The 24,385-nt window shown below is 40.5% G+C and overlaps 1 protein-coding gene across 2 annotated transcripts in view; it reads left to right on the top strand.

Annotated features, from left to right (window-relative positions):
- The first annotated feature begins 4,581 nt into the window (after positions 1-4,581).
- The window catches only part of PSMD1 (proteasome 26S subunit, non-ATPase 1), a 115,482-nt gene continuing 95,678 nt past the window's right edge, over positions 4,582-24,385 (top strand). Inside the window, exons 1-8 of one of the 2 annotated variants that reach the window (XM_009444437.5) lie at positions 4,582-4,774; positions 9,006-9,049; positions 10,006-10,079; positions 10,264-10,451; positions 14,646-14,851; positions 17,769-17,912; positions 19,935-20,161; positions 23,276-23,336. In XM_009444437.5, coding sequence (XP_009442712.1) covers positions 4,759-4,774; positions 9,006-9,049; positions 10,006-10,079; positions 10,264-10,451; positions 14,646-14,851; positions 17,769-17,912; positions 19,935-20,161; positions 23,276-23,336 — 960 coding nt within the window. In that variant the 5' untranslated portion in view covers positions 4,582-4,758. The remainder of the gene's footprint in view (positions 4,775-9,005; positions 9,050-10,005; positions 10,080-10,263; positions 10,452-14,645; positions 14,852-17,768; positions 17,913-19,934; positions 20,162-23,275; positions 23,337-24,385) is intronic. The other variant, NM_001246549.1, reaches the window with a different exon arrangement.

A 24,385-nucleotide genomic window follows, 5' to 3' on the forward strand; every position in this document is an offset into this window, starting at 1 on the left:
TGTATCAAAAGCAAACAAAAAACAGGGGAAACAGGTGAGAGGCCTGTCTTGGGGGTTCATTGTGATTCTTGCGGCAGTTGCCTCCCCAGTCACCCAGAGCTTGCTGGTCATCCCAGACCCTTGGGCAAGGGCAAGACAGCAGCGTCCAGCAGTCGGCTTGTGCAGGGCAGCCTTCCAATTGCCCAAAATATGCGCCCTCCCAGACACCATCCTTGGAAGAGAACCTAGTTCCTTACCGATCCTTTCGTGCCTCAGTCCACCCAGACCAATTCCAGCCTTGGTGAGGCGTTTCCCTCTGACCAAGCACCCACCCATGGGAGGCCCGTGTCACCCGGCTGCGTTTCGCATCTCTGCTCCCATGAATAAATGCATTTATTCTAAAAACGTGTGGCACGTGTGTTGTACGTGAAACAGCCACCAGCCTCGTGCTGAGTAGCCGTAAAATCTGTAGTGTATTGAGCGCTGCGCTGCGTGTCCCGGCGGCCCTGCCAGGTAGGTGGATCCAGCCATCCCTTTCCCTTTGGCGGGAGAGGCTGGGCTCGGGGGACGCCCGCGGCCACAGCGCTGCGCTGCGAAGTGGCAGAGCAGAGATTTGATTCCCGGGCTCCCAGGCTCCACGGGCCTGCCTTTTCCACCTTATCTCCGTGCAGCCCAAGAGGCAGTCGAGCTCGAGTCTTGACGGGAGAACGGAGCCCTTCTAAAACCCGGGGATTTGAATGCCTGCAGGCTGCGCGGTGCGCTAGGGGCGGTCACAGCTTCCTCCGGAGCGCCCGCCTCCTAGAAGGCATTGCGCCCACTAGCGGGCGCCGCGGGGAGATGCTCTGGGCAGCTCGGAAACCACGGTGGCCTCGCCGGGAAAGAGAGCGCCTAACCCAGGGCCAGGCACCGGCACGATTTCCTTCACCCTGACACGGCCCCCAGCCCAGCCGATACCTGTGTGAGGCCACAGCTGACCTCGATTGGGCTTTGAGAAGTTTTGTGTCACTCAATTTTGGAGGGAGGTTGTTTCTAAACCGAGCACATCCTAAGAATTTTTTCCGTGATTTCACTATGTCCTAAAAAATAGAGCTCATTTTAGAGTCTTGGGCAGGGCAGGGATTTCAGAACCGTAGGTCTGAGTTCTAGACCTGTGCCAATAACTAAATGACCGGGTGTTCATCCGATCATCTGAGAAACGTTTATTGAGCACCTATTATGGGCCCAATACTGTGCTAGTTACTCTAGCGGACAGTGAGATGAACTACTCAAGATGTGGCGTTGCTCTTGAGTAGTTCCTTGTCTAGTTGGGACTGGGGCAAGGAGATGTGATGTCAGCTGGGTAGGGTAAAGGCTTTAAGGGAACCCATGGTGGGCTGGGCCAAGAAAGGCTTCCTGGAGGAGGTGCCGCCTGAGACTCAAAACAAGTGGTGTTAGCCTGGAGTGTAGGGGAGAGAGCCTTGACGACAGAGACACGAGCAGGTACAAAGGGCAGTGAAAAGGTACATGGCCACGTGGCCACTCTGGGAGCTTCAGGGGTTCAGGATGGCTGGAGCGTGGCACGCCAGAGCCACACTCCAGCCACATGAAGACAGTCCCACCATCCTGGAGGAGAAAGTCGTGCTCCTGTTGGGTCTGATCACGCTCCTGGCTGGCTGTGAAGAGTGGACTGAAGCCTTCTGGGACTGTAAGCAGGAAGTCAAGGCTGTAGGAGGCTGTCGTGGTCTGGAAAGAAAAAGGAGAGGCAACTATTGGGTAATGGAGTGAGGATGGGAGAGGCCGGTGTGAGAGATTAAAGAGGAGATCTGGTGCTGACTGTTGTGGGAGAAGAGAACAGTCAGATTTCTGTTGCAGTGGCTGATGGATGTCCTTCACCCACACTGAGGTCAAGGAAGGAAACACACAACTGTGGGACGACAACAGCGTGCACAACTTTGAGGTCACTGAGTTGAAGGAGCCTATGACTCTGCCAAGCAGAGATGCCCAGGAAGTGTGTGAGTCTGTGCTCAGGAGAAAGGGCAGGGCAGTAGAGACACATTTTATGAGCCACCACCTTGTGCACAGCAGCCAATGGCACTTCACTCTTACAGGGGATGCAGGGAGTGAGAAGAAGGCCATGGACAGAAACACAGAAGAAAGACACATAAAAAAATAGAATCCAAGATGGGGACTGAAGATTTGAAGGAGCAGAAGTAATCAGAGTTGAGTTTCGAAAAGATTGCTCTGGCTAAAGAATGCAGAATGGACTGGAGAGGGAGAAGCCACAGGCATGGGCCAGTCACTCAGGAGGGAGAACAGAATCCTGCCGGGGGGAGAAGTCTGATGTCTGTGTCCAAGCTACTTACCTTTTGCCCATCTCACAGGTTCACGTGAGGCTCACATGGGGTTGTGGCAATGACACACACAGCATCCAAGTGGAAGACAGGATTGTCCTCTCATACAGAATGCCTTCTCCTTGAAGAGCAGAGGTGGCATGTTGACCACCTCTCTGTTTTAAAACATGTTGAATTAGTAGCCAACATTTAAAATTCTGGAGATGTTGCATGAAATTCTGATTTCTGGCTTCTCTTAGAAAAAACACGACTTCCAACAGTCACCCTGCATTCTTGGCAGGAACTGAGTAGCAGTTGCTCTCTTTAGCAGTTGCTCTCTTTAGATGGGGCACTCACTTTTTTTTTTTTTTCCTTTTTAGACGGAGTCTCACTCTGTCGCCAGGCTGGAGTGCAATGGTGTGATCTTGGCTCACTGCAACCTCCACCTCCTGGGTTCAAGCGATTCTTCTGCCTCAGCCTTCTGAGTAGCTGGGACTACAGGTGCCCGCCACCACACCTGGCTAATTTTTGTTTTTAGTAGAGACGGGGTTTCATCATGTTGGCCAGGCTTTGGTCTCGAACTCCTGACCTCAGGTGATCCGCCCACCTCGGCCTCCCAAAGTGCTGGGATTACAGGCGTGAGCCACCGCGCCCGGCCAGGAATTCACTCTTCATCACTGTCCCCACCACCCCCTAGTGCCTCCTTGACACTGTTAGTTGCCATTCACCATCCTGTGGAGCTTGTATTTTCTTTCGCTGGACCTGCTTTACTCATTTTCATTACCTGTTGGCATTTGTTTGTGACTACTCTAGGGGTTTGGGGAATACAACTGTCTTCATGTGAGGGGCTTGGTAGAAGTGCCTCTGTAGAGCCGGGTGCAGTGACTCACGTCTTTAATCCCAGCACCTTGGGAGGCCGAGGCGGGCGGATCATGAGGTCAGGAGATCGAGACCATCCTAGCTAACATGGTGAAACCCCGTCTCTACTAAAAATACAAAAATTAGCTAGGTGTGGTGGCATACACCTGTAGTCCCAGCTACTTGGGAGACTGAGGCAGGAGAATCGCTTGAACCCAGGAGGCGGAGGTTGCAGTGAGCCGAGATTGCGCCATTGCACTCCAGCCTGGGTGGCAGAGGGACACTCCATCTCAAAAACAAAAAAAAAAGAAGTGCCTCTGTAGAATGACACCCCAAGTAATCTGTTTACTTTGCATGCACATCTTCTCGAGCCCTGCCTTTCAATCTGAGCCACAGGCTCTTCAAAAATGTTCAATAATTATATTTAATATATTTTAAACAACCACAGTTTAAGAACTCTAATTTAAACAAAAAAACTCACAGATACAACAAAATGTGTTATCAAGCATATTTAATTCACTGGCAACCACAAGACATTGATTGTGCCCCTAGGTTACATAGAAGGCCATAGAAATGAACTCGCCATCGCTGTGCGATTGAAGAGTTTAGCTTGATAGTGCAAGGCCGGTGGCTGAAAAAAATGCTACCGTTTGCCACTATTCCTTGTCAAGACTTTCTCGGTACTGACTCTTGAAATAAATTGACTTCTTGAAGCTAGCATAAGACTGCAAATGGCCATTGCAACTGCCATTTCAAATTTCTGAAGATGTATTAGAAACGAAGAACCCACTGCCGTCGGGGGAAAAGAGGACCTGGGCAGATAGAAAGAAAGAATGGAAGACATTTTTTCTCCCTTGGAAAGGCTTTCGCCATATAACTACTGCACATTTTAATATATTGACAACACTGGACATTTTTCCAAAAGTAAGTAAAAACCTTCATTGTTCAACTTTATAATAAGCCAATGATTACTTGTGGATTCATTATGATAATAAAGCACTTCTATGGGGATTTTCTTTTTTTCATGATAGGTTTTGCTTTAGAAAACAATTGAAAGCCACTTTTCTGGAAAAAAAAAAAACGCTGTTTGCGGCAGCCCCAATTCCCTAAGCATTATCTGGTGGGAGATGTGGTGCAGCGAGACCTCCCACCAGTAGGTGGCACTGCGCGCAATGCTCGCACCTCCCTTCAACACCCTTTCTCTCAGCAATGGCGGGTGATGGTGGGGTCCTCTCTTTGCAGGGCTGGCCATTCTAATGCCTGACCTCAGGTGCAGACCAGTGTTCCATTACGCGGGACTCCTGACCTCGAGGAGGTTTAGAGAAAACAATGGTGTTCTCCGTGTACCCTTCCGCGAGGGCTGGGGAGTAGACCGCCGCGCAGAAGACGCAGGCCAGGGGAGAATTCGCGCCGGGCGGCAGGCGGGGCGGCGGGCAGCCCCGGGGCGGGCGGGGTCCTGGCGAGAAGCGAGCCGGCGGCCTGAGGAGGCGACTGACTGAGCAGCGCACCCGGGGAGCAAGGAGGCGCGGTGAACTGAGCGGGCCCTGAGCTGACAGATACACTGCGCAGCTGGAACGGCGAGCGAGCCGACGGGCGAGTGAGGGGCGCAGCCATGATCACCTCGGCCGGTGAGTGCGGCCCGTAGCCAGCGCCTGGAGGGAGGAGCCGCCGCCGCGCCGGCTTTTAGCTGAGTCAGGGCCGGTGACTGGGCGCCTCCCGGCGGAACGCCGGCCTGGGCAGCTTCTTGCTGCCCAAGGCCCACCCCCGGGCCGGGGGGCTGGGAGTCTGATCAGGTCACTGCGTGCTTCTCTGGCTTGAGGGAATCGAGCCGGGTCGACCGCCTCGGCATCCCTCCCCAACCACACCCCAGCGCCAGGACCCGAGGGGCTTCCTGGGCCTTCCCTTGACCCCAGAAGGGTTTCCCTTTTTTCTGTGCCTGCCATTCTTGGCCGTGTGAGGTCGTCCAGCCCCAGTTCTTGCCCGCAGGGGGCCGGGGTGGGATGGGCCCCTGTGCCATTGAACAGTAAGGCAAACCCCCCTGATCAGGCAGCCTAACTGCTACAGAAGTGTTTCTGGACGTGGCTGAGCTCCATTCGCCTTAGAATGAAACCCGAAATTAGGTTTGAGGTGGGTCATTTCTGGGTCCGATCCAAGGGTGTTCATTCAAAACACCCAGAGAACTTTTGGGTTCGGCGAAGACCCTAAAGACGCCCTGGAGATACCTTTATACTGAGAGCCTACTTATACCCTTTCGAGGTTATGTGCTCAGTCTGTTGACTGTACATTCAAGAAAGAATGGATGGATCTGCGGAGCAGGTTTCATACGCGCAAACCATTGCATAGGTAGATTCACGTAGTGACATTTGCAATGGAGTAAGTTACAGAGATCAAGTTTCAATTGGAGACAAGCTCCCCGTTACAGATTGACTTGCATATAGCTGTCCAGAGCCTTGGTGCTTTTTTCCGTTGCCTGTTTACATACCCTTTTCTCATTTTCTTACTCTGTGCTTGACCCACAAAAAAAGCATTTTATTGTAAACAAACTGGTGAGCAGAAGACAGTAATCTGGATGGTAAGGCGATCAAAACTTTATTTTTATGAGGATTGGTTAAGGAGATCGTTGGAGATACTGGGAGACGTAGTTACTTTCAAACATTTGAAGAGCTGTCACTTGTACCTGAAATAAGACTTTTTGTCCCCAAGAGATACAAGTGATCGCGAGATGAATTTTAGTTCAGTATCAGGAAGTTTTTCCAGTCAGAGCTTTGTAAAGATCAAATAAACACTCAGTTTCTTGCCACCTAGAGGCCTCATTCTATTTCAAATCCATCCATTACCAATGTTTCTTCTAACTTGGCCCAAACCACCTTCATCTCTTGTCTGGGTTACTATGTCAGCCTTAAGGCTTTGTTTTCGACCATTACCTCCGTACAGCCCGTTTTTCTTGTGGACTATGCTTTTTAAAACTTCAATCACATAATTCTTCTTTGCTTACAGTCCACCAGTGCTTCCATTGTGTTTAGAGCAGCCGTGTCCAACCCTTTGAATTCGAGGACTTTTTTTCTTACTGTGGTGGTGGACATGGTGAAAATTATATACAAACCTTTTTTTTTTTTTTTTTTTTTAGCTCATTAGCTATCATTAGTGTTAGTGTATTTTATGTATGCCCCAAGACACTTCTTCCATTGTGGCCCAGGGGAGCCAAAAGGTTGGACACCCCTGGCATACAGTAAAATCCAGACTCTTAACCAAGGACCCACATGATCTGATTCCCGCCTTGTCTTGTAGTACTGTCTTCTTCACTCAATACATCCTAATCACACTGGACTTTTTGTTCCTTGAATATGTCAGTTTCTCTCCTATCTCGGGGCCCTGGCACATTCTGTTCCTTTCTAGTCTTCTCTTCCTCAGATTTTCCCTTAGCTTCTCAATCTTTCGTCTCAACTCAAATGTTATCCTTCCCTGATCATTCTATTAAAACACGCTTACTCTCCCTCCACCACAGCTCTGTAATTGCCTTGTTTGTTTACTTGCCTGATCACTGTCTCTCTCTCTCTCTCTGGTAGAATTTTGAGCAGGAAGCTTGTTTTCACAATTCTTAGAATACTGCTCAGAGCATGGCAGAAATTCAAAAGTATGTCTTGACTGAAGAGCTCAGTCAGCCAGTCAAAGCAATTAATCAGTCCCTTGAGTTTTTAAAGTAGAGGCGGAAAAAGCACTTGGTGACAATATAATAGACTTTAAGCCTCTTTAAGGTGGCAAAACTAATAATTTTTGAGGTCCTATCCTGAGATTCTGTGATGATCATATAGTGTATATTTATTACTGCCATTTAAGTTTATTGGATTACTTGTCAACTTCTGTTCCAAATCTTTTGTCACTTTGTTTTCTGTCCTATGGCTCATGTTGGCTTAGAATTTGTCCCAGGTGCTAAACAGGCTAGTCTCATGGTTCTGGTGTGGATTAGTCAGTTTGTTCATTCATTTATTGACCAGGCAGTTGCTAGGCACCACCATACGGTGGTGAATAAGACGTCAACATGTTCTATTAGTTTTTTTCAAGAGGTTTGACTATGCAGGGGAATGGAGAGAGAGAGAGAGGTGCTTCCAGGCGGGAGATGTGAAATTGAGTGGGTTGGTGTTTTCTTTTTTAAACATAATACAGACACATAAAGGAAAGTTGTGCTAAAAAGCTTTAAAACAATAGTCCCCCACCTCACTTTCCCTTTCCTGATCCCCAGAGGCAGGTATTCCCAACTTTTAAGCTGTGTCTTCTGGAACATACCTCCGTATTTGTAAATAAATATCCAAATATTTCTGTCAATTGATTCAGCAGTTTTAGACCAATATCTGCTCAGTTCCTATAACGGCATAAGAGGCTTTTAGCATCCTTAGGCCTTTCCCATTCTCTCCCCTCTCCAGAAGAGAGTTCTGTTTTGTTTTTAAGATGGGAAATACTAATGTATGGAGTGTAGAGTATTTGATTTAGTTCTGGTCCATGGCCAGAGGCTGAGTTTCCAAGCCAGGACAACCATGTAACCAGTCAGTCATAAGTGAAACCAAACCAGAGAATATAAAAATCCATCTCCCTTTTTGGTAAAAGCCGTTCAAATACATTGATTGAGGATAGGTAGCAGTTTTAGTATTAAGTGTTCTGTTATTTAAGATCTGTTCTACATTTAAAGCATTCTGGCCTGTCATCTTACTCCACATCACTAGTTTGCAATTTTTTCTTTTTCACTGATTGAATTTTGAAATTTATCTGTTCCCTGTGCTGTCCATTCAGATTCTCTGTTCTGGACTTGTCATACCAACCTAGAGTACCAAGAGGTTCTTTATATCTGCTTTTATGCTACTTTAGTTTTGCTTGGTAAATTTTGTATCTTTTCCTGTGTGGCTTCCTAAAGATTGCTTAAGCTATTTGGCAAACCTATACTTGTCAATTAGAAATGGCTACATCTAACTAAGTTGCCTTGACACTTTTTAATCAAACCACAGTTTCAACTCGGTGTTCTGGAATGATTTTAAAACCCACATGGAAAGCATTTGAGAGTGGTTTCCTTTGTGGTCTTAGTACAATAATTTCCCATATCATTTTTCCAGTAATCCCTTTAACCTTTGACTATATTTCAAGGTGTGTTCTTTTGGAGAGGACAATTATTCCTTTTACTCTCCTATGTTAGTGGTAATACCTTGAAGCTAAGAGAAGCCATATGGAGAACACTGTGCTTGGGTAATTGAATTCAGAATGAGTATGATTGTTCATCATTTGGTAAAACCCAGGTTACTTGTGATAGGAAAGAGGTGCCATAATATACACACCTTGAAATAATTGAAGTATTTTACCTTGTTGAGTTGATGACTAAATGCTCCCATTTTTGTAAATAATCTTATAACTGTTGATTTATTTTGTATGAATAATTTTATTCTAAAATTGTATAGGAAAGTTTCCCATTTTAATCAGTAAATTAGGCCAATGGTTCTCAAACTATAGTGAGCAAAAGAATCACAGTACTGGGCCCCATCCTCATAATTTGTGATTCAGTAGGTCTGGAATGGGGCCGAGAATGTGTATTTCTAACAGGTTCCCAGGCAATGCTGTTAGTCCAGGGACCACACTGAAAACCATTGAATTAGGCAAATGATGTAATATATGTGGTGCCATGAGGGTTTGATAATATAGTTAAGTCTTAAACTTGAGATATGAACCTTTACACTTTCAAAGAAAAATAATCATTCCCCTGGAGAAGTTGCGCCTCAAAAAAATTGTTTTTCAGCCATCATGTATTTTTGACCAGGTATTAATTTCCACTTTAGTGAGAATGTGTTTCATAATCATGTTACATCTTTTTTCTCATAGCTGGAATTATTTCTCTTCTGGATGAAGATGAACCACAGCTTAAGGTATGAATTGAAGAATAAGTAACTAGGCTTAGTGTGAATACCGTGAAGCCTTTTGAATTTAGTGATATCTGTAATCTTCCATCATTTAAAGTTGCTGTCCTAGCTGGCTTGTACCCAGTTATTGTAACCTAGCCAGAGAGGACAGTATTTTGGCCACAGCAGTTGGTTTCCCTTGAGTTTAACAAAGCTAAGACAAATAAACCTCGTTACGACACTTGAATAGCCCCCTAATTTCTTTCTTTTTTTTCTTTTGTTAATCTTTTTCCTTTTTTGAGACAGAGTCTCGCTTTATCACCCAGGCTAGAGTGCAGTGTGTGGTCATGGTTCACTGCAGCCTTGACCTCCTACACTCAAATGATCCTCCCACCTCAGCCTCCCAAGTAGCTAGGACTGTAGGCATGCACCACCACTGATTTTTAAATTTTTAAAATTTTAAATTTTTTTAAATTTTTTGTTGTGATGGGGTCTCACTGTGTTGTCCAGGTTGATCTCAAACTCCTGCTCCTGGGCTCAAGTGATCCCCCCGCCTTGACCTCCCAAAGTACTGGGATTACGGGTCTGAGCCACCACACCTTCCACTTCCCCTGCCCCAGTTTCATCATCAACAGAAAACACAAAAAGTTGTTGCTTCTGTTTCACATATTTAAAGTTTTTTATTTGATGAAAATTTGGAATGTCCTTCTGGTGGCTCTAGATACTTGATTCCTTTACATCTAAACCAGCAACCTGGAGTTTATTGTTTATATTCAAAGAAGAAAAATGTTGATGATTGAAAACAGAAAAGAAATGTGTAAACTCAAGAAAAAGTGTAAGTTGGTAAATTTTTATATTTGTCATAGAGTAAAAGTTTGAGTAAATATTACTGAGGATTTGATCATTGATTTGCTGAAAAGAATTTTTTAAGGAAGTGTAATGATAAGTCTATCTCAAAATAGGATTTTGGTTATCTTTTACAGGAATTTGCACTACACAAATTGAATGCAGTTGTTAATGACTTCTGGGCAGAAATTTCCGAGTCCGTAGACAAAATGTAAGAAATTATTTTTATAAATCAGAATAAGATGGATCAAATTTAATTGTGAATGTGGGTCTTGTGGCTTATTGATTCATTTAGAAATTTGCCGTTAACTGAATTGTGGCTTGAATATTTAGATTTGGGATTTTTAGGGAAAACCACAGTTTGAACTAGACCTGTACTTCCTAATTTCTTTCAGAGAGGTTTTATACGAAGATGAAGGTTTCCGGAGTCGGCAGTTTGCAGCCTTAGTGGCATCTAAAGTATTTTATCACCTGGGGGCTTTTGAGGAGTCTCTGAATTATGCTCTTGGAGCAGGGGACCTCTTCAATGTCAATGATAACTCTGAATATGTGGAAACTATTATAGGTAATTATCGTCTATCTGGTAAGGCTTTATCTTGTCAGCTTCTTTCTTGCTGTAGTGCACATAGAAGCTTTTTTCCTGAATTTGATGTTGCCAAATTTCATTTTAGTTGGAAGTTCATAATCTTTCTATAATGATTTTATGCAAGCTGAGTTTTTAGATCTGCCCTTCAACTGAGTGCTGGTTCTCAGTGGTTATGATGATCACCAGTCCAGTGAGCATACTGTTAGAGGAAAAGATTAAATCAGATTACTATGAGTAACAAGTGGTACCAGTTTATGTAGTTTTTTCGAATACAGGAAACCATTATTTAGTATCTGCATTGTGCTAGGCACCGTGCTAGTCATTCTGCATACCATGGTTTATTCCACAGCTACCCCATGAGGAAGGAGCTAGCCGTTTTACAGATGAGACAACTTGGATTTTGAGATGATAAAGACATGGTTATTAAATAGAAGGATAAAATTTAAAACCTGGTTTTACTCACTCCAAAACCCATACTGTTTCTATTTGTAACCGTTGTTTTCTTACTTGTTTCCTTATTTTTGAAGGAAGGGGATAACACACAGGCAAGGCTTTGAATTCTCTGACACATATTTCCACCAGAGTTGTAAATTCAACTAGTTATGTAAGATTTGATACAAAGATTTTATAGCGTAAAAAAATGCTTGAAAACTCTTGATGTAGTAAATGAAAGAAGGGACTGCATACCCTTCAGACATGTGTTTATCAAACTTTGGATTCATAGTACAGAGAGCTCAAGGGCATGTTCTGTCAGGAGTGTGCAGTGTAGATATTTCACATTGCTGATTAGTAGAAGGTCTGTATTATTCACTTGAACACTTACAAGGAGGAAGTTGGTATTCTCTTTTAGAAATTGGGAAGTGCTGCACAAGGGGTTTGATAGAGGTACCATCAACTGTCCTTGGGATTCTGTGTTCATGTTTTTAAAGTTTTTGCTATGATGATATGAAAATTTTGCAAGTTACTTTATTGCTGTTGGAGGCTCATTGAATTGAGCTGTCATCTGTGAATCCAGTGGGAAGAACCGATGGCTTAAAAGGATGGACCGTATTATTTGAAACTAGACTACTTTCTTCACTTTAAGCTAGAAGCAGGGGGTGAAATACCTTACTTATCTCTTTTATTTGATGAATTTTTTTTTTTGAAAACAGGGCAGAATCTCACTGTGTTGACCAGGGTGTTCTCAAACTCCTGGCCTCAAGCAGTTCTCCTGCTTTGGCCTCCCAAAGTGTTGGAATTAACAGGCGTGAGCCACCACAGCCAGCCTTTTTTTTTTCTTTAATGAAGGTTTATGGTTTTTTACAACAGTGATCTACAAATGCTTAAAATGCCACCATTGTACAAATTGTGCTTTTAAACTGGACTGTTGGTATGAAGTGCTATGGCATGGTAGATGCCTTCTAAACACTGTATCATTTTACCTTTGGAAGGTGAGTTTTGATCAGTAGACCAGTTCTGTTTGCATTTATTTATTTAAAAATGGGGTTCACCCTTCCTCTAGTTTTGTAGGGCACATTTTTTAAGATGTCAGTGAGATTCATGAGGGGCTATACAAAATAGAATTTGGATAAGGCTTCCTAGCGTCTTAATGAATATCGTAAACAGTACCTCCAGAAAATCCAGGACTCATAAATCTCCAAGTTATGACAAGGCTTTAGCAGGAAATGAGGCTGAGTTTTAGTTATAACATAAACCTGGGATATATTTATGACATATATGCAAACCTGGTGAATGAGAACATGAATCTCATTTGAAACCTGGGACATACATTTTTCCCCTTCAGTTATATAATCTAAGGAAAATTCCCCAAATGTTCTAATTTTGAGGTTCCTCTCTGATGGGGTAGGGGTAATGTTTCCTCACTTAGCTACAGTTGGTTCAAAAAGCTCACATTAGGGCCTGGTGGACATTTTCAACAACTGGAATTCTTTAAGGTCTATTTTGCATTATAACATCCACTGTGTTTTTTTGTTTGTCTGTTTGTTTTTTGGCAGTTTTTCTCTGTTGCCCGGGCTGGAGTGCAATGGCACGATCTTGGCTCGCTGCAACCTCCACCTCCCTGGTTCAAGTGATTCTCGTGCCTCAGCCTCCCAAGTAGCTGGGATGACAGGTGCACACTACCACATCTGGCTAATTTTTGTATTGTAGAAATGGGGTTTTGCCATGTTGGCCAGGCTGGTCTTAAACTCCTGGCCTCAAGTGATCCACTTGCCTCGGCTTCCCAAGATTTTGGGATTACAGATGTGAGCCACTGACCCAACCCACTATGTTCTTATTAACTGTACCTGAACCTTCATGGTTCCACCTGAATCTTGAATGTAGTATATTCCAATTTATAAAAGTCCTCTGCTTCCTTCAAGATATAGACCCATTTAACCCGGGTCATCTAGTAGGCCAACAATCATTTATGCTAGTTAAAATTATTTTTATTTCTTGGGGCTATGGTTTGTAACTAATAAATCTTGCCCTCATCTTCTTACTTATCTTTGAAAGGGAAAGAAACAAGCCAATGAATTATGGAGAGGATAATTAATGTATATGTCATTCCTCTTGGGTGACTGGGTTTTTTTTTTGTTTTTTTGTTTTTTTGTTTTTTGTTTTGAGACGGAGTCTCGCTCTGTCGCCCAGGCTGGAGTGCAGTGGCACGATCTCGGCTCACTGGAACCTCCACCTCCCGGGTTCACGCCATTCTCCTGCCTCAGCCTCCCTAGTAGCTGGGACTACAGGCGCCTGCCACCACACCCGGCTAATTTTTTGTATTTTTAGTAGAGACGGGGTTTCACCGTGTTAGCCAGGATGATCTCGATCTCCTGACCTCATGATCCACCCGCCTCGGCCTCCCAAAGTGCTGGGATTACAGGCGTGGGCCACCGCGCCCGGCCAGGGTGACTGTTTTATCTTCCTTATGAAGGTGGAAGGCTTAGGGAAATGTCCTTCTTTTGGTTGTACTTAGAAAGTTTAAGGTGTGATTGCAAAGAAATATAACTAAATTGCAAACAAATGTTTCTTATCAGGTGTGCTATTGATATCCTTCAGTATGTCACACCCTCCCTTCCGTGCACCCAAATCATTGTGAAATATGGAAGCTAAACTGGGCACAAACACTTTTGCATGAATTTTCAGACACCTTCTTGGGAGAAATAGGTTCCACCTACCTCACATTGAGACAATAAATAGAGTCAGGAATCACATAATGACAGACTGCATAGACAACAGATGTCCCATAAGAGTACAATACCATATTTTTACTGTACCTTTTCTGTGTTTAGACACAAATGCTATTGCCTATAGTATTCAATACAGTTATATGCTATACAGGTTTGCAGCCTAGAAGCACTAGGCCATACCATATAGCCTAGGTATGTAGTAGGTTATATAACATCTAGGTTTGTGTAAGTTCACTCCATGATGTTTGCACAATGATGAAATCACCTAAAGATGTGTTTTCCAGAATGTATTACTGTCATTAAGCGACATAGGACTGTTTTTCAAAGGATCTGCTACAGTTGCTGGAAAAGTTTTTGGAAATCTTTGGAGCTGCCTTTTAAACTTGTGGCACATTTCAAGTCATTTCCCCATTACCCCACAGAGACGATTTGGACATAGTTCTTACTCTCAGGTTGCTAATAGTTGCATTAATGCAAAGAAGTCCGATATACTACTATGTGATAATTGCTATAATAGGCCTTTTAAAATATCTTCAGCAATGGCAAATGTTTGTTTTTTGAAAGTGAAGCAGCAGCTATTTGTAGCCAATTCTTTTGAATAAGCAGCTTAATCGGGTAGAGTAATAGAATTTTGATCAAAATGGAGTAACAAGATAGAAACTTTAAAAATAAATTAAATAAGAGACAGGGTCCCATTGTGGTGCTCAGGCTGGCCTTGAACTCCTGGGCTCATGTGATCCTTCTGCCTCAGCCTGCCAAGTAGCTGGGACTGTGGGTGAGCACTACCACACCTGGCAGATAGAAATGTTTTGAATAATGTCAACTGGATTGGAATTAATGTGTAGTTCTCCAGTGTAAATATTATGGGAGAACAGTATTCAAATGCATAAGTTCTAGCATTTCAAAATTTGCTTATTGCTTTATAGTCATCCCATAAGTATATATGATTATAAATATAGGCATTGCCCTTTCTGATAGTTTAACCCAATTTACAAGATAATCAGTTATTTTATTTCCTCAACAGCAAAATGCATTGATCACTACACCAAACAATGTGTGGAAAATGCAGATTTGCCTGAAGGAGAAAAAAAACCAATTGACCAGAGATTGGAAGGCATCGTAAATAAAATGTTCCAGCGATGTCTAGATGATCACAAGTATAAACAGGCTATTGGCATTGCTCTGGAGACACGAAGACTGGACGTCTTTGAAAAGACCATACTGGAGTCGGTAGGTAGATGATGTTATTTTAGAAATTATTGTTGATAGGGAATCAGCAAAGCAAGTTATTCAAACTGAAACTTTCATAGGCAGTGAAAAGAAAATCTAGTTTAGAAATAGCAGGTGATCTTTTGCCAAATATTTTATTTTCATATTTATGTATGAACCTTGGTTGTGTTTTGTGTTCATGGAATATCTGCTTTTATCTTACCACATAATCCTTTGAAGTCTTGCATGGGGAAGTTGTATTAATTACTCTGCCCTTTTTAAGAAGACAATAAACTACTATTTTAATGCATTTATTAGGGTTAAAACTACTCAGCTAGATTCCTGGTTTGCGGTGTTTGCAATAATTAAGACAATTTAAGTCACCAACCAAAGTGGTCAGAAAGGTACAAAGCTGAGTAAAATGGACATTGATCTGCAGGCTTACTTTGCCTCACCAGCTATTTCTTTCCATGAGCTAGCTCTCTGTACACTAGCCATTTTGGTATCTTCTCATCTAGATGAACCCTGCCTCGTTCCCCCTTCCAAAAATATTTTTTACATTTCTTTTTTCTTTCTTTTTTTTTTGAGATGGAGTCTCGCTCTGTCAACCAGGCTGGAGTGCGGTGGCACAATCTTGGCTTACTGCAACCTCTGCCTCCGGGGTTCAAGCAATCCTCCCATCTCAGCTTCCTGAATAGCTGGGATTACAGGCGTGTGCCACCACACCCAGCTAATTTTTGTATTTTTAGTAGAGATGGGGTTTCACCATGTTGACCAAGCTGGTCTCAAACTCCTGACCTCAAGTGATCCACCCGTCTCAGATGCCCAAAGTGCTGGGATTATAGGCGTGAGCCACCACACCTGCCCTCCATTCCTTTCTTTGCCTGCTTTATTTCTCCTCACAATTCAAAACTTAGCTCAACTATCCCTTGTTTGCAGAACTTTGATCCCAATACCCATGCCTTCCTCAGCCCCTAAGCAAAGACTAGGTCCAGTTCTGTTGTTAATCTTATGGAGCCCTATACATTTTTTCATGGTGTTTATCCCTTGATAATTGTATTAGTAGATAGTTAATAGCTGTCTTTCCCGCTAGATCATAAGCTATATCGGGACAGGTATTTGTACCTTTTTCACCACTGTATCCCCAAAACCTAACACAGTGTTTAGCATCGATAATACGATTTGTTTAAATGAGTGAATGAATGAATGGCATAATGTGATATAATGGCCCTTGTTTCCCTCTCAATTTCATTTTTGTGCAGTTTTAGCCCATCCTTGTCTTCACGTGTGTAAGATTACATTTTTGGCTTTCATTTATTCAACAAATATTTTTTCAGTGCTTACTGTTTGCCAGATACTGTTCTAGGCATTGGAGATGTGCATTGTCCCCACTCATCCATGGTTTTGCTCTCTGTGGTTTCAGTTACCTGCAGTCAACTACAGACTGAAAATATTAAATAGAAAATTCCAGAAATAAACAATTCATGTCTTAAATTGTGCACCATTCTGACTAGCACAATGAAATCTCTCACCATCTCTTTCCATCCCGCATGGGATGTGAATCATCCTAGTAGATCTATGCTGTGTACACTGCCTATTAGTCACTTTAGTGGCCACCTTGCTTATCAGATTGACTGTCGCAATATCACAGTGCTTGTGTTCAGATAACCCTTATTCTACTCAGTAATGGCCTCAAAGCACAAAAATAGTGATGTTGGCAATTTAGATATGCTAAAGAAGCCTTAAACTGCTTCCTTTAATTGAAAAAGTGAAAATTCCCAACTTAATTAATAAGGAAAGAAAAAAATTGTGCTGAGGCTGCGCTAAGATGTACATAAGAATGAATCTTCCATCCATAAAATTGTGAAGAAGAAAACAGAAATTTGTGCATAATTTATATAGAGTTTGGTACTGTTTGTGGTTTCAGGCATCTGCTGGGGGTGCTGGAACATAGTCCTCTCAGATAAAGGAGCACCTACTGTAGTAGCAAACAAGACCAACAAAGTTCCTGCCCAAAGCAAACACTTCACTGGGGAATCTAGAAGGGGAACAAGCAGTCAAACAAATAAATATATAAAGTAAAAGAATGAAAATTTTTTTTTTAAAAAAAAAAAGCAGAGTAACAAATGCATCTTTCTTTGTATCCCAGTGCACATATACATATAGATGTAATTTAAGCTTTATGAAACCAATACCTACCCTTACTACTTGTGATATAACTCTGTTATTTTTAAATTGTATTTTTTATTTTTTTAATTTGCTAGTCACACTTCATTAAATTGATTTTATTACGCAGTGGAAAGTCACAACTCACTTTTTGAGAAACACTCCTGTAGCTTTCAGTGTGCTAATTTATGTTGAAGGCCTTTTACGGGGTGAAGTCTCAAATATTGGGGATACTTTTGAGAATCACCAAGTAAACACATAGAGCCTGGATCAAAGTTTTCTTGTAGGGAGAGCACCAGACAGATGTGACAGTACTCAATGCTTGAGTCACTGAGAGCTGTGTTGTGTTTCCTGGCCAGCAAGTGAGTGTAGGCAGTAAGTCATGAGGGAGTCTAGTAGCAAGATAAGAAGCAGAAAGACTTCAGCAGACACATTTGGAAAACATAGCTACTTAGTGTATGGACAGTTGTATATCTTTTATAATAATTAACAGCATCACTTTATTATAGTATACTATGTTCATGTAATAGTGATTCTGAGTACCACTAAATATTATTTTTAATCCATTTTTTATGATGATGTGGAAATATGTAATTCTCTTAAGATTTTCATCTAAAATGGTTTAAAATTCTTAAGTTTGTATTGCTTAAGAGGTTTAAATAATTGGCTTCCTAGATTGGCTAAAGAAGCAAGATTAAAATAATTCAATTTCTAAATAAACATAATGCTGCAATAACCAGATAACATTATATCTTTAAACTATCTCTTTCAGAATGATGTCCCAGGAATGTTAGCTTATAGCCTTAAGCTCTGCATGTCTTTAATGCAGAATAAACAGTTTCGGAATAAAGTACTAAGAGTTCTAGTTAAAATCTACATGAACTTGGAGAAACCTGATTTCATCAATGTTTGTCAGGTAATGACATTAAATTATGTTTCATTACATTGCTCCACGCTGTACTGTGCTATGTTATCCCACTTCACATTTTATTACTTTATATTACTATAATGGCTTTATACATGTATCTCAGCTGATCTTCACAGCAGCCCTGTGAAAATAAGGTATGTGCTTTATATTCCTTTTTATTAATAAGAAACTAAATCTCACAACACTAAAAAGCTATTTTGTTGTAACACATTCTTTCTATGTATTCTTTTTTCATTTTGAAAATAATCCAATAATTTAAGGAAATTTTTAGAAATAACGAAGGTTTTTTAAAAAGCTAGAAGATTAAAACAGTGCCTATGCTATACTATGTCATTCTAAAGAGAATTCAAAGTGTATAAATTATATATGGTTTCATTACCCATACACACCAAAACATTTGGGTATCTTTTCTTTATCTCTTTCTATATATAAATTTGCTTGCACATAAAAAAAAAATTCAGATGGTACAGAAAATATATAAAATGAAAAGTAAGGCTTCTCTTTCCCATCATTTGGGCTTTTTCCCAAAGGTAAGACATAGATGTTTTTCCCTACTTATTCGCACATGTGGATCTACTGCATTCTTTTAATGACTATATTGTATTTTATTGACTGGAGGTGTGCATGGGTTTACTTTTTAATAATTGCTATGTTGTATACATTTTTTGTATTCTGCTCAGGGCATAGCATTTTATTGCACATTTTGTTGTTTCTTCATTAAAATGTGCTCCTGTGTATTTTAATCCTCTAGACTTTAAAAATTTAGATTAAAACACTGTTTTTTACAATCCCTTTTAAAGCAAGTTTGAAACAAAATACTAGAAGAAAAAATATCCATGTTTAAATCACCCAAAGTCAACTTACTATTCTAACTTGATTTTTTACATCACCCAAAGTCAATTTAGTATTTAATAGTGTATTTCCTTTCAGTTTTCTCTACATAGGTTTTCGGAGTTTTGTTGTTTGTAAATATTTTTCATAGTTTTTTTTTAAACTCACATGAAAAATAGTAGTTCCCTGCCCTCTTCCTGTCTGTATTTCAGTTTTATTCCTTAGAGGCAATTTTATTTCTTTCAGCTGTTTTATTCCTTATCTTTTTATTATTTTTAAAAACTTTATTGTTCATTTTTAAAATAATATCTTTTTGAGCAGATAATATGTTCATGTGATTTAAAATTCAAAAAGAATTATGGGGTATACAATGAAGTCTTCCTATTACTTGGCTCCAGCTACCAAGTTCTTTTCTCTGTGGATAAACAGTGTTAATTGTATACAGTCTTTAACATTTTTCCATGTTCTAACTCTTCATAGAGTCCTCTTACTTGATTGTTGTAATCATTCAGTGTATGTACTTTGCCCTACTTAATCATTCCCCTATTGTTGACCACTTATTTTGTTTGTGTTATTTCGTGTTCTTAATTTATAATAACTTTGATTAATGTGTTTATTTTGAAGTTGAGTTACTTGCTGCGTAAGGGAACAAGAAAATTTAAATTGAGTTTTTAAAAGAAAAATTCTAACTGTTGGATAATTTTGTTAAAACAATGGCAGATCATAAGAGTAGTAAGAGAAATGCTTCAAAATGGTAATTTTAATGTCTCTTGTCCTGGCCCAACACAACACAATGTATGTTAAATGAATGAGTAACTTCCATAACATATGGTAAGGGAGAAAATAACAAATTAAGGAGCACTTAGGTATAACTTATGGATAAGATTTAAAGAAGCCAAGATTCATTCAACAACCAGTGTTGAATACTGCTGATTACCAGGCACAGCATTAAGAGTTATAAATATGATTTGTATGAATTTTTTTATGGAAGACAGATGCCATGTTTAGAAAAATTTCATCTAGTGCTGGGTTTAGAAATAGAGTGCTAGACTGGATAGTCTGCCCTACTTTGCCTGTGCTTATATTTTAAGGTTTTCTATAATGTTGATTTTGTCTCCTTAAGTACCTTGTAGATGAAGTTTTTAATTATTGAATAATTGTTCTTTATCTCCATTTCAGTGCTTAATTTTCTTAGATGATCCTCAGGCTGTGAGTGATATCTTAGAGAAACTGGTAAAGGAAGACAACCTCCTGATGGCATATCAGATTTGTTTTGATTTGTATGAAAGTGCTAGCCAGCAGTTTTTGTCATCTGTAATCCAGAATCTTCGAACTGTTGGCACCCCTATTGCTTCTGTGCCTGGATCCACTAATACGGGTACTGTTCCGGGATCAGAGAAAGACAGGTATAAGTACCTTTTTCTGCATCAAAACTAATTGAATAATCTTTATTTCATTTTGGGGACAGGTAGAATATTTATAGGAAGCATATTCTAAGAATAAATAAATTTTGCCACTAGCTTTCATAGATTGTAAAGTCTTATTAGGCTGTTTGCTCTGTTTTGTACTGTGCTGGGTGTAGTAAGGAAAACCGAAGAAATTGACCCTTCTGGAAAGAAATAGAAGTGATTATCTCGTAGGGAGGGCCTACCAGACAACATGTGTACTATTTAATCAAGTAAATTTAAAAAAACAGGTGGGGATAGGTCGGGGCTACCTTTTAGATATTTGGGTTAGATATATCTGGGTTAGATATTTAGAAAGTAAGGAACATTCTCAGCTTTTTGTGCTTTTATTAGAACTAAATACACAAATTTCTATAGTATTAGAAATTTGCATTCTGTACAAATTGATATGGTATTAAAATTTTATTTTTCTGTATTTTACACGTTTAGATCACTTACTAAAAACACTTGTGTGTCTTAGTTGTGCCTGTATATGCCAGCAGCCCCCTAGCCCGCTCTTTCACTTGATATCTGTGTCTGAGAAATGTGGGACTCTCTCTTTCACTTAAGCACTCAGAGGCCATTGTAGGGTTATTAATTGGCCTAATTTCAATATTGTTGTGTCTCAGGGAATAGGGAGTCCCAAGGAGAAGGAGAGAGATGGGGGAATGACCGGTGTGTGGAGCAGTCAGAACACACACATTTATTGATTGAGTTTGCTGTTTTATATGGGTGTGGTTCGTGGTGTCCCAAAACAACTACAATGGTAATATCAAAGATCACTGATGACAGATTACCATAACAGATATAACGATAATTAAAAAGTTTTAAATATTGCAAGGTTAACTAAAATGTAACACAAGGACAAAGTGATCACATACTATTGGAAAAGTGGCTCCAATAGACTTCCTTGAAGGGCAGTAAAACAAAGGTATGCCTATATTTTTCTTTATAATATCACTACCTCTTTCCTTATTACTAAAACTATGCTAAGTCTTGCAATCAGGTATTGTAAGACCTACAATTTTGATTCTTTTTTCTTTTTCAAGATTCTTTGGGCTATTGTAGATTTTTTGCATTATATAAGTCTGTGGGTGTTCTGATTGGGATTGTATTGAATATCTTCAATTTGGGGCACATTGAAATCCTGATAATATTGAATCTTGTAATCCAGGAATATGGTGATCTTTTTCATTTACTTAGGTTTTTAATTTTTTTCTCAGTAGTGTTTTGTAGATTCAGTGCAGAGGTTTTACACATCTTTTCTTAAATTAATGTTCTTATATCCCTAAGTATAATTTGTTTTTTGATGCTGTTGTGAAGTGGTATTTTTAAATTTCTATTTTTTTTTGTTGGTAGTATATAGAAATATAATTGATTTTTATATACTAACATTGAATCCTATGACCTTGATAAAATCATTTATAGCTTTATAAATGATTTTTTTTAAGTAAATTTTTTAAAGTAGATCCTTTTACAGAATTCTGTTTATTGGCATCTTGGTCATCTGCAGTTAGAGACCATTTTACTCCTTCTTTTGTAATCTTTATACCTTTCCCCTCTCTTTTTTTTCTATATTGGCTAGAATTCCCAATACTTATAGAAGTGATAAGAGGCAGCATCTTTAATTTTTTTCAATCTTAGGGGGATAGAATTAATTTATTTATTTTCGAGACAGAGTCTCAGTCTTGTCACCTAGTCTGTAGTACAGTGGCACGATCTCAGCTCACTGCATCTTCCACCTTCCTGGGTTCAAGCAATTCTCCTGCCTCAGCCTCCTGAGTAGCTGGGACTACAGGCGCAGGCCACCATGCCCGGCTAATTTTTATATTGTTAGTAGAGACGGAGTTTCACCATATTGGCCAGGCTGGTCTCGAACTCCTGACCTCAGGTGATCCGCTTGCCTCAGCCTCCCAAACTTCTGGGATTACAGGTGTGAGCCACCACACCCGGCTTACTTATTTATTTTTGATTTAACAAGTTTTCTTTCTTCTTGCCTCCTCCTTTTCTTAAGGCTTATGTGTGGTGGTTACAAGTTCCTTCTGAGTTAATCTTCATTTCTGAAATTATTATTTTTTCTCTTTTATTTCTGATTTTCTCTAGTTCTATCATGTTAATTTCTGAGTTTTTGTACTTCTAATATGTAATAGTCTTGTATATTTTATGTAATTTTCCTAATTTCTCTTGTTTTGAAATAACTTTTTTCAAAAAGTTATTTTATGAGATTTTACTTTGATGCTTTTCTGTAGCTTATTTTTACTGAAATTAGTTTTTCTAAACTTTTCCAAAGGAGGCTTGTTTAGGATAGTTTTTCCAATTTTACTGCCCTCTAGTATTTCCTCTTCTGTTGCATTTATGTAGTACTATACAAAATAATGGCTTTTGTTTTGGGATCTCCTGACTCTGTTTCCTTTCTCCATTGCCCAGGCTAGGGTGCAGTGGTGCGATCATAGCTCACTGCAACCTCAAACTCCTAGGCTCAAGCAATCTTCCCACTTCAGCCTCCGGAGTAGCTGGGACTACAGGCACACACCACTATACCTAGTTCATTATTTAAATTTTTTTGTGGAGACAAGGGTCTCATTTTGTTGCCCAGGCTTATTGGTACCTTCTTTATCTTTGTCCCTGCCTTTTTAATTTGGATTCTCTGCCCAGCACTTTTTCCTCAATATGGTGCTTTGACCTACAAGGGACTGTTGGCTGATTAGATTTAAGAGTAGTTGGGGTCCCAGCCCCTTCTTTTCAAGCCCATTTTGTAGCTGGTGGTGATTTTGCTTTACCTGACTGTGTTTTGTGAATGAAGGAGATATTTTGTCGCCTGTTCTTGTTGTATTTGTTGTCCATGGTTTTGCTAACCTAGTTGCTTTGTATGTTTTTATTATTTGGAGGAAATTTAATAACTGGATTGCCTCCATCTTAGAGATGTGTAGAATTTTTTATTTCTTAATGGTAATACTTTAGTAAACATTATTTTCTTGCAAAATATTCAATTTGGACATGGTTCAGATCTGTGGTATAAACAAATTGTACTTCTCTTCAGAAAAAATTATTGATTGTTGGTTCTTTTCATTTCAGTGACTCGATGGAAACAGAAGAAAAGACAGGCAGTGCATTTGTAGGAAAGACACCAGAAGCCGTGAGTGTGCTTTTTTTTTTTCCTTTGAGACAGGGTCTTGATCTGTCACCCAGGCTAGAATGCAGTGGCGCGGTCTCGGCTCACTACAACCTCTGCCTCCCAGGCTCAAGCTATCCTCCCACCTTGGACTCCCAAGTAAATAGCTGGGATTGCAGGCATGTACCACCACGCCTGGCTAAGTTTTGTATTTTTTGTAGAGACAGGGTTCGCTGTGTTGCCCAGGCTGGTCATGAACTCCTGAGCTCAAGCAATCCGTTTGCCTTGGCCTCCCAGAGTGCTGGGATTACAGGCACGAGCCACCGAGCCGAGCCACCATACCCAGCGAGTGTGCTTTTTGAAGTTGAGATTGTTACTTAATAAATATTTCCACAGGATATTGTAAATTCTTTCAAGTATATATTCTATACATGCTTTTATTAAAGTTTACTGTTAAGTTTGATACCAAAGTCATTTTATAAAAATGAATTTTCTGTAAAGATTAAAGTTTTAAAAATTGATCCGAAGAAAACATTGAGAAGAAATCAAATCCTTAGATCCTTACTTCAGGCAGAAGTTATTTCTGTCTGAAATAACTTCAAATTACCTATCACAGGGTGAAAAAAAGGTATGGTCTCTAGCAAATGGCAACATATATGGGAGGGAGGCTAATTGTTTTTGTTGTTTTTAATGTTTGCGGCGTATTGGAAGGGTAGGGTAAATATTACAACAGTGGTCTGTTGGACTTTTGGTTCCTGATGCTCAGGTGTGTAAACTTCAGCTGTTCTTCACCTGGTTGGAAAGTTGTGTTGGTGGCATGGTAGTTTATAAGATCAAGGCTGGGCGCTGTGGTTCATGCATGTAATCCCAGCGCTTTGGGAGGCCAAGGTGGGTGGATCACCTGAGGTCAGGAGTTCGAAACTAGCCTGGCCAACATGGCAAAACCCCGTCTCTACTAAAAATACAAAAATTAGCTGAGCGTGGTGGCACGCGCCTTTAATCCCAGGTACTCAGGAGAATTGCTTGAGCTTGGGAAGTGGAGGTTGCAGTGAGCCAAGATTGCGCCACTGCAC

The sequence above is a fragment of the Pan troglodytes genome, chromosome 13 (assembly GCF_028858775.2).
Source record: "Pan troglodytes isolate AG18354 chromosome 13, NHGRI_mPanTro3-v2.0_pri, whole genome shotgun sequence".
NCBI lineage: Eukaryota > Metazoa > Chordata > Mammalia > Primates > Hominidae > Pan > Pan troglodytes.